We start from the raw sequence: 15,437 nt of genomic DNA on the forward strand, positions 1-15,437 counted from the left end.
AGCACGCGACGGCGCGCTCCGGTGAGGTCAAGCAGAGTTAAGATGGCAGCGCCGGCGAAAGGCGTGTGGTGCTCCCTGAGACCTTTGCTGCGGGTGGTCCAGACTCGGGACCTCGACGCTCGGCGCTGGGTCCGGGCGCTGAGGCGCAGCCCGGTGAGAGTGCTGTCTCCCTCCGGACAGGTGCTGAAGGATCAGAAGCGCGCTCCTGTCAAGCAGCCCCGCAAGGCGGTCCCTGAAGCCAGTTCCCGGGAGCAGCGGCAGAAACATCCTCTGGAGACATCCCCATCCCAGACCCCTCACACCTGGGAAGAGGCAGGGCTTCGCTACGATAAGGCCTTTCCCGGGGACAGGAGGCTAAGGTGATGTGGGCTTGAAGCTTGCCAACTATTTCCGTTTCTGCCCCCTGCCTCGTAGTGGAGCGAGCCTCTGGCTCTTGCTATTTCTAACAGTGCGAAATAAGTGTCGTCTTTGAGGTTTGTGCCCCCCGCCACGCTCTGCCTGTCTGTTAGAACTGTTTGTGTCCCAGTGACAAGAACGTTGATAATCACCGTCTCCCCCCCCCCCTCCCCCGCCTCCGTTTCTGTTTGCACCTACAGCAGTGTGATGACAATAGTTAAGTCCAGGCCTTTTCGGGAAAAGCAAGGGAAGATCCTATTGGAAGGTCGCCGGCTGATTGTAGATGCTCTCAAGGCTGGAGCTGTGCCAAAAGTGTTCTTCTTTAGCCGTCTGGAATATGTCAAGGAGTTGCCCGTAGATAAGCTGAAAGGTGTCAGCCTCATTAAGGTGAAATTTGAGGACATCAAGGATTGGTCGGACCTAGTAACGCCACAGGGAATAATGGGTCAGTGATTTTTCAGTGTATCAATTCTAGAGTGTCTTTGTTTTGTGTGTGTGTGTGTGTTTGTGCTTGGTTTGTTTTTGGTTGGTTGGGTTTTTTTGTTTGTTTGTTTGTTTTCCGTTTTTCGAGACGTGGTTTCTCTGTATAGCGCTGGCTGTCCTGGAACTCACTCTGTGGACCAGGCTGACCTCACAAGAGCTAGGATTAAAGGAGCATGCCACCGCTTGCCGAATAATCTAGAAAGTCTATTTCACACAAGTGTAATATCATAGACTTTCTTGTTCATACTTGTCTTTTTAAAAAAGATTTATTTATTACATATACAGTATTTTGCCTGCATGTACTCCTGCCCTCCAGAAGAGGGCACCAGAGCTCATTGTAGATGGTTGTGAGCCACCATGTGGTTGCTGGGAATTGAACTTAGGACGTTTGGAAGAATAGACAGTGCTCTTAACCTCTGAGCCATCTCTCTCGCCCCCCCCCCCCAGGCCTATATGTTTTAATTGTATTTTTACTGGCAACTGATCTAGTTTCGCATTCATATTTAATTGTGGGACTTTTATTTGTTTTTGGCAAATGTAGTTCAGGCTGGCTTAAAACTCTGTATGCAGCTGAGGCTAACTTTGAACCATTGATGCTCCTGCCTTTACCTCCTTCCTGCTGAGCTTATAGGCATGTGTCATGTGTACCACCATGCCCAATTTTTTGGTTTTTAGGTTTTTTGTTTTGTTTTGTAGATTTTTAAAAAATACATTTTATGGGCCAGGAGTGGTGGTGCACTCCTCTAATCCCAGAACTTGAGAGACAGAGGCGGGATGATCTCTGTGAGTTTGAGGCCAGTCTGGTCTATATGGTGAGTTCCAGGACAGACAGTAGAGAGACCCTGTTGTAGAGGAATTTTATTTCAGAACAGGCTGCTCTGGCAAGAGATCACATCCGAAGACCTTCTAGGTCTACGTGATCTGGCTGGAATACAAACACGCCTTTAATCCAGGAGACAGAGGCAAACAGATCTGAGTTCAAGGCCAGCCTGGAATAGAATCAAGTTCCAGGTAAAGAAAAGCTTAGGTCCAGGCATGGTGGTACATGACTTTAATTTCAAACAATGAAGGTAAGTTTAGTTTGTAGAAGGAAGCACCCATGTTTGAAAGTGATGTTTAATTGAGTGGCAGAAAAAGTGACAAATCAGAGTATCAGACTAGGATACTACCAACTCTCAGGAGAACAGGGAGGAGAGGGACGCTACTTAAGAGAGCAACACAAAATTAGAGCGAGAGGAGGCGGCTTTATCGGGATGGTTCTATAGAGAAAGGTTGAATAAAAGGATGAGCCAGAAAAAGAGAAGGAGCCAGAAGATTAGAACAGATTGCTGGAGTTAGTTTAAGGACAAGCAGAACAATTTAAAGCCGAGAGAAAAGCCAGATTGAATCAGTCAGCTGGGGAAGGAGTTTGAGCCAGAACAGCTGAGTTGAACCAGCCAGCCCAGACTGTCCAGTCCCTCAGAACACGTCGCACCAGGATACACCTGAAAGAAGGGATGAGAACTGGGGGGACAGGACAGAGATGAAGGCCAGGGCGAGGATATAGATAGAGGTCTCTGCTTTAATTCAAAGGAGTGCAGTATGTATACAAGTTATAACAAGTCTCTTGTTACAGGTCCCCTCCCTAGTTACTCAGGCAGGCTGAAAAGCAGTCAGTCCCTGGAAAAGCGCTCCCTCTCAGTGGGACATAATCCAAACCACCAGGTGCAGCCGAGCTCTCCACATCATAAGCAACACAAAAGGTTCTCCCAGCGGGGGTTGGCAGTTTAAAGATCTGCAGAAGGTGTGGCTTCTGCCATAGCACAGAACTATGCCCCGCCCCATCAGACATAGTAAGAACAAATGGGGTGAGCCAGTAGTCTCAGAGGCTGAAAACATTCTAGGTTAGATTGCACGGTGGCTGGAAGCTTCCAGGACAAGGCCTAGGTTAGCAGACGGAGGCAGTGAGCCTCAGAGACAACAACAAAAGTTCCTTTTACACCTATCAAACGATTTTTTAAAATAATAAAAACAACTTGGGGGGGGGTGGGCATGGTGACGCACACCTTTAATCCTAGCACTCGGGAGGCAGAGGCAGGTGGATCAATGTAAGATCGAGGCCAGTCAAGGCTACACAGAGAAACCCTGTCTTCAAAAACAAAACAAAACAAAAAAATCTTTTTTTTTTTTTTTTAAGTTTAAAACCTTTTAAACGTTTAACTTTTAAAAATTAAAAAACCTTAAAAAGGTTTTTCAAGATGGTTTCTCTGTAACAGTCCTGGCTGTTCTAGACTCGCTTTGTAGACCAGGTTGGCCTTGAACTCTTGAAGATCCACCTGCCTCTGCCTCTCAGAGTGCTGGGATTAAAGGTTCATGCCACCATACCCAGCAATAAAAACATCTTTAAATGCTATATCTGTATGTCCCTGAGGTTTTTGAAGACCATCTATCTATCTATAGTATATCTGAATGGTGCTTGTTTCTAGTTATTTACTATTCAACCTAGGCAGCGTGTTTCTGTAATAAACTGAACTAGTACCTGACATGACCATGAGTTTGATTGACTGTTAATTTGTATTTTTAATTATTCTAAATAGTTTATAATAACAGCTTTTAAAAGAACTAGAACTTCACATTGCATTTTTAAGTGAGTTGTATAGGCACAGTAACTTATACAAGAGCTGAAATATATATATATTATGTGTATCAAAAATAACTTTCAATTTGTATCAACATACAATAATCCGTATCAATGTAAAATATTTGAAAATAGCAATAGATTTACAGTTCTTGGGTTTTTAAAAAAGGTTGATTTATTATGTATATAGTGCACATCAGATCTCATAAATGGTTGTGAGCCACCATGTAGTTGCTGGGAATTGAACTCAGGACCTATGAAGGAGTAGTCAGTGCTCATAACTGCTGAGCCGTCTCTCCAGCCCCAATAGATCTGCAGTTTAAGATTAGATTCAATAAACTACCCTTTTATCCCATTATTTCTCTATCCCTGTTTCCTCTTCAACCCTTCGCACCCAACATAAGTAAGAATAGAGAAAAGAAAAAGAGAGAAATTCCTGAGTTTCCTATACTTTGTTTCCTCCATGACCAAAACCATAACAATTTGCAACCAACCCCCTTTTAACAGCAATACACTTACCAGCATCCATCACCCACTGCATGACCAAAACCACCCACCCCAAAATTGCAGAAATGAGTGCCACTCTCTAAAATTTGCTTTCTGCTGTTTTGGGATGACGCTCTTTCATCCTGTAAACATATAAGCTTTCACAGGTTATATACATTTTTGTATAAGCACATGTATGGAATGTGTGGTATGCATAATTTAGCTGAAAATTCTTTCCTGCTGTTTGTTTGAGCAGGTAAAAGGCATCTGTCTTTCTTTATAAGCCAGCCTGGATTGTATACCAAACTGTAATACCAGTGTTTATCTATGCCACATGAAAGGATGGCATGATAAGTCCCGAGGACTCTGTAGCCAACAAGATTTATTGGCTATGCAGAGACAGTTTTTCACGTCTCAGCCAGTTTCCGAGCTGATCTCATGTAGCAAGATCAGCAATACAAGTTACCCGCCCTGTCGGTCCTCCTGATTGGTTTCTTCTTGTCTGGAGGCCTTCCCTGGTCATATCTGATTGCTTTTTTGTTTTATTTGAGAGCAGGTTTCTTTGTGTAGCAATGGCTACCCCAGAACTAGCTCTGTAGATCAGGCTGGCCTCCAATTCACAGAGATCCACCTGCCTCTGCATCCCCAGTGCTGGGATTACAGGTGTGGCCGGTTTTCTTACCTGCTGAGTCAGCTCTTCAGCTCCAGTGTCAATTTATTTAAACATTTATTTTATGTGCATTGGTGTTTTGACTGCATGTAGCCTGTGTGAGGGTATCAGACCTTTAAGTTACAGGCAATTGTGAGCTGCCATGTGAGCACTGGGAATCGAACCTGGGACCTCTGGAAGAGCAGTCAGTGCTCTTAACCGCTAAGTCGTCTATCTCTCTAGCCCTATTCAATGTCAATTTTAACATTTGGTTTCCAGTCAGTTTTTGTTGCTTCTAAAAGTGTTAGAGATCCACTTCAAAGCTGTGTGGATGAATCCAGGCGTGGTGGCGCACACCTTTAATCCCAGCACTCAGGAGGCAGAGGCAGGCAGATCACTGTGAGTTCAAGGCCAGCCTGGTCTACAAAGTGAGTCTAGGACAGCCAAGGATAACACAGAGAGACCCTGTCTCAAAAAAAAGGCGTGTGGCTGTTAGGTAAGAGGGCACCCCACCTTTGCTCCTTTGTGTGTGACAGTGTGGTTACGTAGTCAGGAAGGCCTTCAGCTCCCGGTCCTCCGCCTTCCAGCATAGCCACAGCAGTTTCCCAATGCTGATTGTTCGCACAGCACTGGAGAGTGTGCGGGTACAGGTGGGTGCACAGGGTTCAGAAAGGAGCCGGAGCCGGGCGTGGTGGCGCACGCCTTTAATCCCAGCACTCTGGAGGCAGAGGCAGGCGGATCGCTGTGAGTTCAAGGCCAGCCTGGTCTACAAAGTGAGTCCAGGATGGCCAAGGCTAACACAGAAAAACCCTGTCTCGAAAAAAAAAAAAAAAAAAAAAAAGAATGACGATAAACAACACCAACAAAATCAAACCGTTCTCATGCCCATTCCAGACAAGTGACTCTCCTGTGCTGTTTCCCCAGGGATTTTTGCCAAACCTGACCCTGTTAAGATGACATACCCAAAGACTCAGCTTCACCATTCACTGCCCGTAGTATTGATTTGTGACAATCTCCGTGACCCTGGGAACCTGGGGACAATTCTGAGATCTGCAGCTGGAGCGGGCTGCAGTAAAGTCTTACTCACCAAAGGTAAGGACGCCTCTTTTTTTTCTTCTTCTTCTAAGGTTTATTTTATTTTTAATTGTGTGGGCATGTGTATGTCTGTGTGTAAGCATATGCACATACAAGTGCAGGAGCCTGCAGAGGTCAGAGGTACAGGATGCCTGGCACTGTAGTCACAGGGGGCTGTGAGCTGCCCAGCCTGGGTTCAACCTGCCCTGTAAGAGTAGTGTGCACTCTAATGCTGAGCCGTCTCTCCAGCCTGGAAAGCACAGCATACCCGGTGGCTTCATTGACCGTTTTTGAAGTCCGGGCTCTGGACAGATGCTCACAGTCTGACTCTATGTGCCCTGGGCTAACTGCATGCCCACAGGCAACAGGTGATAAGGTGGGGACGCAAAGCCTCTTCCCCACTGTCAGTTCTGCTCGCTTTTTAGGATTACTTGAAATAATGCAAAGAAGGATATAGTAAATGTCACTTATCATTGAAAACTATTTTGAGACTCGCTGAGCTGTTTCAGAATCTTTTTTAAAATTTTTTTTTATTAATTTATTCTTGTTACATCTCAATGGTTATCCCATCCCTTGTATCCTCCCATTCTTCCCTCCCCCCATTTTCCCATTATTCCCCTCCCCTATGACTGTTCCTGAGGGGGATTACCTCCCCCTGTCTATGCTCATAGGGTATCAAGTCTCTTCTTGGCAGCCTGCTGTCCTTCCTCTGAGGGCCACCAGGTCTCCCCCTCCAGGGCACATGGTCAAATGTGAGGCACCAGAGTACGTGAGAAAGTCATATCCCACTCTCCACTCCTGTTTCAGAATCTTAAGTCAATGTGGGAAGAAGTAGATTCCAACGGTGTGAGACTGTATGAACGTACAGTAATTGTTTTTTTTGTGGGGGGGGGGGTTGGAGACAGGGTTTCTCTGTGTAGCCCTGGCTGACCTGGACTCACTTTGTAGACTAGGTGGGCCTCGAACTCACAGTGATCCGCCTGCCTCTGCCTCCCGAGTGCTGGGATTAAAGGCGAGCGCCACCACCGCCCGGCTCACATTAATTGTTTACATGCCAGATTTAACACTCGCTTTCAGATCCCGTGTTTCTCTTGAGTTCTCAAAGTGTTGAGTGTAGGAGTCCTTCCTAACCCTTGGGTTCTGAATCCTGTGGAAGGAAAGCTGTCACCAGCATGATTATGTGTCCTGGTACATTTTCCTTAGCCTCAGGGAAATGTAGCTACACAGCTACACACAAATTAGCCTTACTACAATTGTGTCTTTTCTCACCAGAGGCTTGGCTCTAAACATACCTGGCTAGCAGTTGAGACATGTCTAGAAAGCCTGTCACACCCTGGGAGCGGAGAGCAGGGACCACGTCAGTCATCAGAGACACCCAAGCTACTATTAAGTATAAACTAATAGTGGGGCCATTGCTGAGACTTGCCTAAATTGCTCCTTTCAACTCTCCCGTGACACTCTGTCCAAGTACAGTTCTCCGGCAGGCAGTATGAGACGTAGTTTCTGGCATCCCATTTTTGGCACCCCACTCACTCAGTTGTTGAGAGCTCTTAGCAGTGTGGTTTTGGAAATGTGTTCACATAGCCTGGGTGCTGAGTTTTCACGTGTTACCACTGACTGCTATGAAGGACACCGTTGGTGAGATGCCCAGTGCCAAGGGTAGGAGGAAGGCGCTCTCACCTTCTCCTCCCTCCTTAAGGAGTGAAACTAGACACCTGCTCTCACACATCCAGGCCCATCTAGTCCCTTCCTTCATCTTGGCCTATAGCCCAGCTCCCATCTCTGCTTCCCTGCAATGCTTGGGAGAGTCCATAGGTGGGGTACGTCTGGGCATGGATGTCTAATTCTCCTTTCAGAGTTAACTTTTAAAACAACTTGTCACAAGGTTTCCTTGTGACACTCATGGTGAGACGCTGTGGTGAGAGTAGGCACAAGGAGGGGTCAGTATCTGCTTGGCAGCCAAGGCAGAGGAGCCCTTAGGCCTAGGTGTGACTATGTTGGAGTAGGTTCCTCTAGCAGTGTGAAGGAGGGTTTATGGCAAGGACAGGGCTACCAGCTAGTTTGGGCTCCTGCTTCTTCCTGGCCTGCTGTATAAACCTCTGAGTAGCCATGATTCCCACCCCCTGTCTCTTTGTCCTCTGCCTGGACCTTTCTCCAGCAAGATTCTCTTGTCCCTCAGGAGCAAGCTCAGTGTCATGGTTTCATAGATGTTTAGTTTTTTTTGGGGGGCGGGGGAGCTCTACTTTGTATAGGGTTCTTTTTTACCCCATTCTTGCCCCTTTTTAAAAAAATCAGTTATGGGCTGGAGAGATGGCTCAGAGGTTAAGAACACTGACTGCTCTTCCAGAGGTCCTGAGTTCAATTCCCAGCAACCACATGGTGGCTCACAACCATCTATAATGAGATCTGGTGCCCTATTCTGGTGTAAATGCAGGCAAAACACTGTATACTTAATAAATAAATAAATAAATAAATAAATCTTTTTTAAAAATCAGTTATAGCCGGGCGTGGTGGCGCACGCCTTTAATCCCAGCACTCGGGAGGCAGAGGCAGGCGGATCGCTGTGAGTTCGAGGCCAGCCTGGTCTACAAAGTGAGTCCAGGATGGCCAAGGCTACACAGAGAAACCCTGTCTCGAAAAAAACCAAAAAAAAAAAAAAAATCAGCTACTATTGATATTACAGTTACCTGATTCAGTGTTTTCCCAGTACCATCACCCAGTTGATACCCTGAGTTCCTGGAGGTCCATGGTGGCATTTTAATCCACATTGCATCCCCCGCAATGCCTGGCATCTGTGTGTGCATGAGATGAACAAAAGGTATTTCATCACTAGCAGCAGTCAGTCTTCCAGCCCCTTTGCTGGTCCATGCCATCGAATGGGAGGCGCTGGGTCCCAGCAATGGAGGCATCCAGTGAAAAACTCTTGTCTTCCGCCTGGTCAGAGTGAAAGGGCTTTACTTCAGAGTTCCCTTTGTGGTCTAGGAAGGTTTGGTAAGTCTTAGCTGTATCCTCTGTTTTCTAGGCTGTGTGGATGCCTGGGAGCCTAAAGTGCTTCGGGCAGGCATGGGGGCACATTTCCAGGTGCCTATTGTCAACAACCTGGAGTGGGAAGCAGTGCCCGGTCACCTGCCTCCTGACACCCGAGTCTATGTGGCCGACAACTGTGGTCTCTGTGCCCAGACTCAGACAGCCAATAAAACTGGTGGGCATGGCGGGGCGTGTGATCGCCAATTCCTGAAGTTTCACAAGTATGAAGAAGACCTGGACACTAACACCAGGGAAGACTGGCTTCCCACACTCGAGGTCCAGGGCTATGATGTGGACTGGACAGAAGCACCAGCTGCTGTGGTGATAGGTGGGGAGACGCATGGGGTGAGCCTGGAATCCCTGCAGTTGGCCGAGAGCACCGGGGGCAGGAGACTGCTGATCCCCGTCGTACCTGGTGTGGACAGCCTGAATTCAGCCATGGCTGCAAGCATCCTGCTCTTTGAAGGGAAAAGGCAGCTGAGGATGAAGGCTGAAGACTTGAGCAGGGACAGGAGTTACCACTGAAGGAGTGCAGCAGTCCTCAGTGGGGGTGGGCACCTCCAGCTCCTGCTCTACTCGGATGATGCGAGGAGGCTGAGCACAGTGACCACACAGGAGCTAGGAGGTAGGCGTGGCCACCATCATGTGGTACTGCAAAAATATGAGTCTTCTGTTCCTCATTAAACAACAAAGGTCAAAATTCTATTTTGTTTTACTTAGATGAGTGTTTGTCTGCATGTATGTACACCACATACATGCTTGGTAGCTGGCAGAGGTCAGAAGAGGTGTCGGATCCCCTGCAACTGGACTTGTGAACCACCATGTGGGTGCCAGGAACTGACCCTGTGTCTTCTGCAGACCCATCGATTCTCCCTAAGACCCTCCCTTCTCCACTAGTTTTGAGATTGTAACTTTGTTCTTTTCTGAGGTTGAATAAGGGTAGATGATCCCCATGGCTTTCTTTGTACCTGTTTTTAAAAATCATCCAGTGGAGTTAGGGATATAGCTTATTGGGGAGCCCTCTCCCCGTTTGCATGAAGCCCCAGGTTCCACCTACACCACAGTGGGGAAAATAATTGGCCACTAAGGAACATTTTTGCCAAGGGAGTTCCCAAATGCTTTGCTCTTAAGCAAAGATGAGTTTTTGGACCAGCTGGTAGGTGATCTGCAATCATGGGATTCTTTGTGTAAGTCATGACCACTATCGTCACTGTCATTGTGTCTGGCTGTTAGACAGTGGAAAATAAAATTTTTATTAAATATAGAGCCAGGGGGCTGGAGAGATGGCTCAGAGGTTAAGAGCACTGATAGTTCATCCAGAGGTCCTGAGTTCAATTCCCAGCAACCACATGGTGGCTCACAACCATCTATAATGTGATCTGATGCCATCTTCTAGTGTGCAGGTGTACATGTAGGCAGAGCACTGTATATGTAGTGATAAATAAATATTTAAAAAAAATAGAACCAGATTACATTAAAAAGTTACATTTAAGCCAGGCATGGTAGCACACACCTTTAATCCCAGCACTTGGGGTGACTTCAAGGCCAGCCTGGTCTACAAAGTGAGTCTGTGACAGCCAGGGAAATACTGTGTCGTCGCCGTTCCGTCCCGTTTCCCCTCCATCCCCCATTTAAGACACATCTAAGGATGGCTTTCTTGAACTATAGATCCTCCTGACCCGACCTTCTGAGTGCTGGGATTACAGCCATGGGGACACCGTGCCCAGTATTATATAGTGCTGGGCCTCAAACATAGGGCTTCCGAGGGTGCTAGGTCAGCACTCTGCCAACTGAGCTGCATTCCCAGCGCCTTGCTGTCTCCTTTCATCTCTATAGTGATGGGCACATTGCTGACAGTTAGAACCTGCAGGCCTCAGGCCTGCAGGGCATGGTACCCCACAGCCAGCTGGGTGTCGGTCTTCTCTTCAGCCTCCTCTGTGCTGATTTGGTCAGGCCTTCCGTTCCACAGGCAGCTGGTGAGTATTTCCCCTTCCTGGCAAACCCATAGAAGTAATTCATCAGGTGGTGCCATGCCTTCTTAGCACAGCCCCTCTGCAAAGTTGTCTACTTTGAACAGAGGCTCACTATATAGCCCTAGGCAGTCTGGAACTCATTATATAGACCAGGGAGGCCTTGAACACAGAGATCCGCCTGCCTCTGCTTCCTGAGTGCTGGGACTAAAGGTGTGCACCATGAAGAAAGGCTAGAAACTGAGTCTTGAAGTTTGCATAATGGGGCTGGAGAAGATGGCTCAGAGGTTAGGGGCACTGTCTGCTCTTCCAGAGGTCCTGAGGCCAATTCCCAGAAACCATATGGTGGCTCACAACCATCTATAATGAGATCTGATGCCCCCTTCTGGCCTGCAAGTGTACATGCAGGCAGAGCACTGTACACATACATAAATAAGTAAATCTTATAAAAAATTTGCCCTATAACCTGCTGCTGTCTGGGAAGTGCTGGCTTGCTTACTAGGCTCTTGCTGCTGGTTGTAGTTTATGTAACACCCAATTACACGCTGTGTTTCAGAGGGACAGCAAGATGGCTCGGGGAGGAAAGGATTGAACCTGAGTTCAATCCCTGGAACCCACAGAAAGGTGGAAGGAGAGAACTGACTCCACAGGGTCTCCCTCTGACCTTCACACACGTGATGATGATGATGATGATGATTTAAGGAGCTGGAGAAATAGCTGAGCAGTTAAGAGCCCTTAACTGATCTTTCAGAGGACCCCAGTTCAATTTCCTGCACTCACATTGGGTGGATCACAACCACTTGTAACTTCATCTCCAAATGATCTGGCCTCCTCAGGGACCTGAACTCATGTGTGCACAACTGACACATATATACATGTAATTAAAAAAATAAACCTTTAGGCTGGGCGTGGTGGCGCACGCCTTTAATCCCAGCACTCAGGAGGCAGAGGCAGGCAGATTGCTGGGAGTTCAAGGCCAGCCTGGTCTACAAAGCGAGTCTAGGATAACCAAGGCTACACAGAGAAACCGTGTTTTGGAAAAACTAAACAAAGAAAACCAACAAACCTTAATCAGGAAGCATCACTGGGTGCTGGGAGCCAAAGACCCTGCCAGGTCAGCATGCTGAAGCTCTGACCATACTGCCCCAGTGCCGTGGTCTCAAATCCCGGGGACAAGCTGGATCCTTCACCTCCCAGGATACAGCCAGGGAGGAGAAGACCAAAGCTGCAAGTAACCTCTGCTGAGTGGCCATGGGAAGGGGTGGGGGTTCGGGAATGTGGGGTCCATTCTAAACACTACTGCTACCACAAACAATAGGTTTGGAGTTGGAAATCCCAGAAAGAAGTCACGCCGCACCCCTCAGGTACAGTGGCTCTAGGGACTGGCCTCCTTTAGGACTCCTTTAGCTGCCTAGTCTAGGGAGCCTGAACAAGCTGCTGCATGCCCAAGAGAAACCACAGAGCCAGCCCCACTGTCCCTTCCTGTGCCTTCACCTCTAGGAAAACTCCAGGAGGACCACACGGGCAAGAACAGTCCATGCGGCAGGTGGCAGATGGCATGGCTTTGGGGTGTTTTAGGAGCGGGTATTGGTAGTTTTCAGTGTTGTTAGCTGTGTCTCCCAGGGTGAACACTATTTGGACTCATCCAGGGTGGAGTCCTGAGACAGACCCTCCCTCATTCTCTCGTCAGCTTCTAGACGCCAGAAGAGCCCACAGCCTTTTACTTCCACTGTTGCCCACAAAGGCTGGGACACAGTTGGCAAACAGTGGGAGCTGAGGAGGGCTGTCATGACTGTCACAGCAGGCAGGGTCTAGAAGGCAGCCAGAGAATCCACAGCACTCTGCCGAGCCTGATGACATTTAGTCTTTCCCTCAACACCTTAGAAAGAGCCAAAGAAACAGAAGGCACTAAAAGGAAGCAAGCACATCTTGCCAGCATCAAGCCGGTAATTTGTCTCCTTGCATTGTGTTACAAAGTGAAAAATCAATGATGGAACATCCTGCATCCTCAAGAAGAACGGCAGTGGCTGTAATCCTGCTCGGCAGAAACACTGGCTTTTGCCATCCTGGGTGCCAAGAGGGCTAAGATGTGTACTTATCAAATGCATTATGGCCATTGTTAGATGGGGACAGCAGAGGAGGGGACTTAAAAATTGTCCTTTTAAGTAACTGTGACTACAGGGGAGTACTGGTGGCTAAATTCTTGCCGAGCGAAAATGGAAAATCACTATCACGAGCTCTCACTTTGGGGAACAACAAATACTCTATCACCATTTCCCCAGGAAACGGGAATGAAAGAGACTAGGCAGACAGGAAATGGGCCAACAGCTGGAGGAGCAGCAGCCCTGAGGGTCTGCCTCGCTTTGCAGGGAGCCCAGCTGTAGCAGCCGCCTTGGCCACGAGGTGGCGGGCCTCACCTCAGAAACGGTTCCTTAAGCTAGAGTTGGGACTTGCCCTGAGTTTAAGTTGTTCAAGCGGAGTCCTGGCTCCCTCCGCCAGAGCATTGCAAGCTTGGAGTGTGATTCAGCTCAGCAGAAATCAGAACCTGAAACTCAAGAGAATGGAAGCATTAACAAGAAGTGGCAGAATTGGCACTTTGCATGCCCAGCCTCTGGGAGAACACCCATGTCCTAATGTGCTCCTGCCACAGGGAGCTGACACACACAACCTTGGCCAGTGCTGCAGGGCGGGGGAGGAAAGCTGTTCTTCATCTTTTCCCTCATTTTAGCAGCTAATGGTGAGAATCCTGTCACTTGGACAGGCGCGGCCAAACACTCCTGGAGATCTCTCACCGCTCACAGCAACTCCTCATGTCTCTGCCACTCACACCGAAGTGCATCCAGGGCCACGTGAAGTCCCAGTAGCAGTGTCTGCAAGGAGTCTCTGACCACAGGTCATGCTGTAGGCCCTGAGCCTCCTACCTCCACCCAGCTGCCTCCCCAGCCGCTCAGTGGAGCTCCTGCCCCTCGCACTCACCTTGTTTTGTTTTCAGGAAGTGTGAGCGAATACACAAACAAGATCATCTAGGGGCCAAATTAACAGATGAACTACGTCTGAATGGAGTGGTGTCGCATCTGAGTACCTGAGGTCACAGCTGCAAGCCGTCTTCACGGGAGTCTAGTGGGCACAGTTGCTGCTCAGTGGCCCAGTGTTCTGAGGATTGGACCTGGGCCTTCTCCTTTCTGTACGGAGATTCTCAGCTGTGAGTTTTACTCAGGAAGCCTCGGAGTTGGGGTGCCCCATCACCAGTGTTGTTGCTTGGTGAGTGGGAGGTGAAAGTGGTGAGAGCTGCAGCAGGGGGGTCACTCCAACTTTGTTGCTCACTAGGGCTGAGGAGAGAGGTACACACTGGCCCAGAGCAGCTGGGGAAGACTGCATGTCAGCTCTCATCTGTATGTTATTTCAGGTCCGAGCACCCAGAGTCCAGCCCTGAGGCCGCTGAAGCCCACTTCGGGCAGCACGTCGGCCTGTGGTGGCTTTTCAGAGTTGGAGCTTTTAAAGGAAATCTCCACTGGTTTTCAGAACGAGCTCTACTCACATCAGTTAATACATTTCCTGGCTTGGGAAGCATTCCAAACACTGGGGTGGGGGTGGGGGGAACCTACACAGAGGTTGTTAGTTTTAATTGTCAACTCTACACTGTCTAGCGTCACCTGGGAAAGGAATCTCGGCGAAGGACCGCATAGATAAGATTGGCCTGAGGAATTATCTCCATCACTTAATTCAGTGGGAAGACCTACCCACTGTGGGTGGCAGCGTGGGATCCTGTGTTGTATGAGTGACTTCTGGCTCCTATGGACTGTACTCTGGAACTGTGAGCGAAAATAAACCCTCCTGTGAGGTTTTGTCACGGCAACAGGATCGAGACCAAGACGCTTACCTTCATCTTTTCACCAGTATATGGAGAACACTTTATGGCAACAGAGTTTCCAGCCACAAGGCAGAACCACTATATAATTCCATATACAGCTTTTTGTTCCTGGAAAGTCTACCACATATACCCACAGGCCACTGCCATTAATAATGAAGTCAATGTGAACAGTGGTCCCCTAGAAAGTTCCCTTGGCAGCCTGCTTGGAGGCATTGTCAATAAGAAATGTAGATTACGTAATCCCTTTACTGTAACCATTCTGGGACAAGAGATCCTGGTGGGCTCAGGGCTCTCGGGTCAGTCCCTGGCCCCACAAGACAGTGGGAGGGGAGAGGGGCACTTTTGAACCTCTGCAGCCCCTGGCATTGCCACCTGACATTTGTGCCTCATTGGTGTTCTGGTGCCACGAGGCGGGCACAAGTCTGCCCAGGCTGGCAGAGGAAATGTCTCTGTGTACAGAGTGTGACCACCTCTGCATGCGGGATCAGATGCCAGCTCAGGCCACTCCCTGCGTGTCAACTCTGTGTGCAGCATTTTGACACATGCATGTCCTTGCATGACCATGTTTTCTTCCCGCTCCCTTTAAAAATACCACTGTAAGTCCCACAGATCTGTTCCCAAGCCATATTCCCCCATCTCCTTGCTGGATTCAGTTTGCCGCCCTAAGCATGGCAGCAGGAGGGGGAACAGCTTTTTAGTGTCTTTAATTAGGCAACAGGAAAAAACAAAGTCTGGCTGAAAATTACTACTTGAAGCTTGCCAAAAAAGCGGTGCTGGCTCCGCATGCTGGACTAAGTGATGGCCACTGGTTTCAAGAACACGTGGCAGGCAGGGCAGAGCAGAGATCATCTGACTCTTAGACAG

At 48.4% G+C, this 15,437-nt stretch overlaps 1 protein-coding gene across 1 annotated transcript; it reads left to right on the forward strand.

Annotated features, from left to right (window-relative positions):
• Positions 1–10: 10 nt before the first annotated feature.
• Positions 11–9,287, forward strand: Mrm3 (mitochondrial rRNA methyltransferase 3). Its single transcript, XM_051157987.1, has 4 exons — positions 11–359; positions 597–841; positions 5,556–5,723; positions 8,728–9,287. Exons 1-4 carry the CDS (start codon positions 43–45, stop codon positions 9,255–9,257), a joined length of 1,260 nt encoding a protein of 419 aa, XP_051013944.1. The 5' UTR covers positions 11–42; the 3' UTR covers positions 9,258–9,287.
• Positions 9,288–15,437: the final 6,150 nt, after the last annotated feature.

This window comes from Acomys russatus, chromosome 16, assembly GCF_903995435.1.
Source record: "Acomys russatus chromosome 16, mAcoRus1.1, whole genome shotgun sequence".
Lineage (NCBI taxonomy): Eukaryota > Metazoa > Chordata > Mammalia > Rodentia > Muridae > Acomys > Acomys russatus.

Bases quoted from the DNA above. Each gene is read 5' to 3' on its own strand.
- Mrm3 (XM_051157987.1), top strand. From the start codon at position 43: ATGGCAGCGCCGGCGAAAGGCGTGTGGTGCTCCCTGAGACCTTTGCTG. The intron at 360-596 runs GTGATGTGGGCT...TTGCACCTACAG, and splicing joins CCCGGGGACAGGAGGCTAAG to CAGTGTGATGACAATAGTTA. The intron at 5,724-8,727 runs GTAAGGACGCCT...TCTGTTTTCTAG, and splicing joins TAAAGTCTTACTCACCAAAG to GCTGTGTGGATGCCTGGGAG.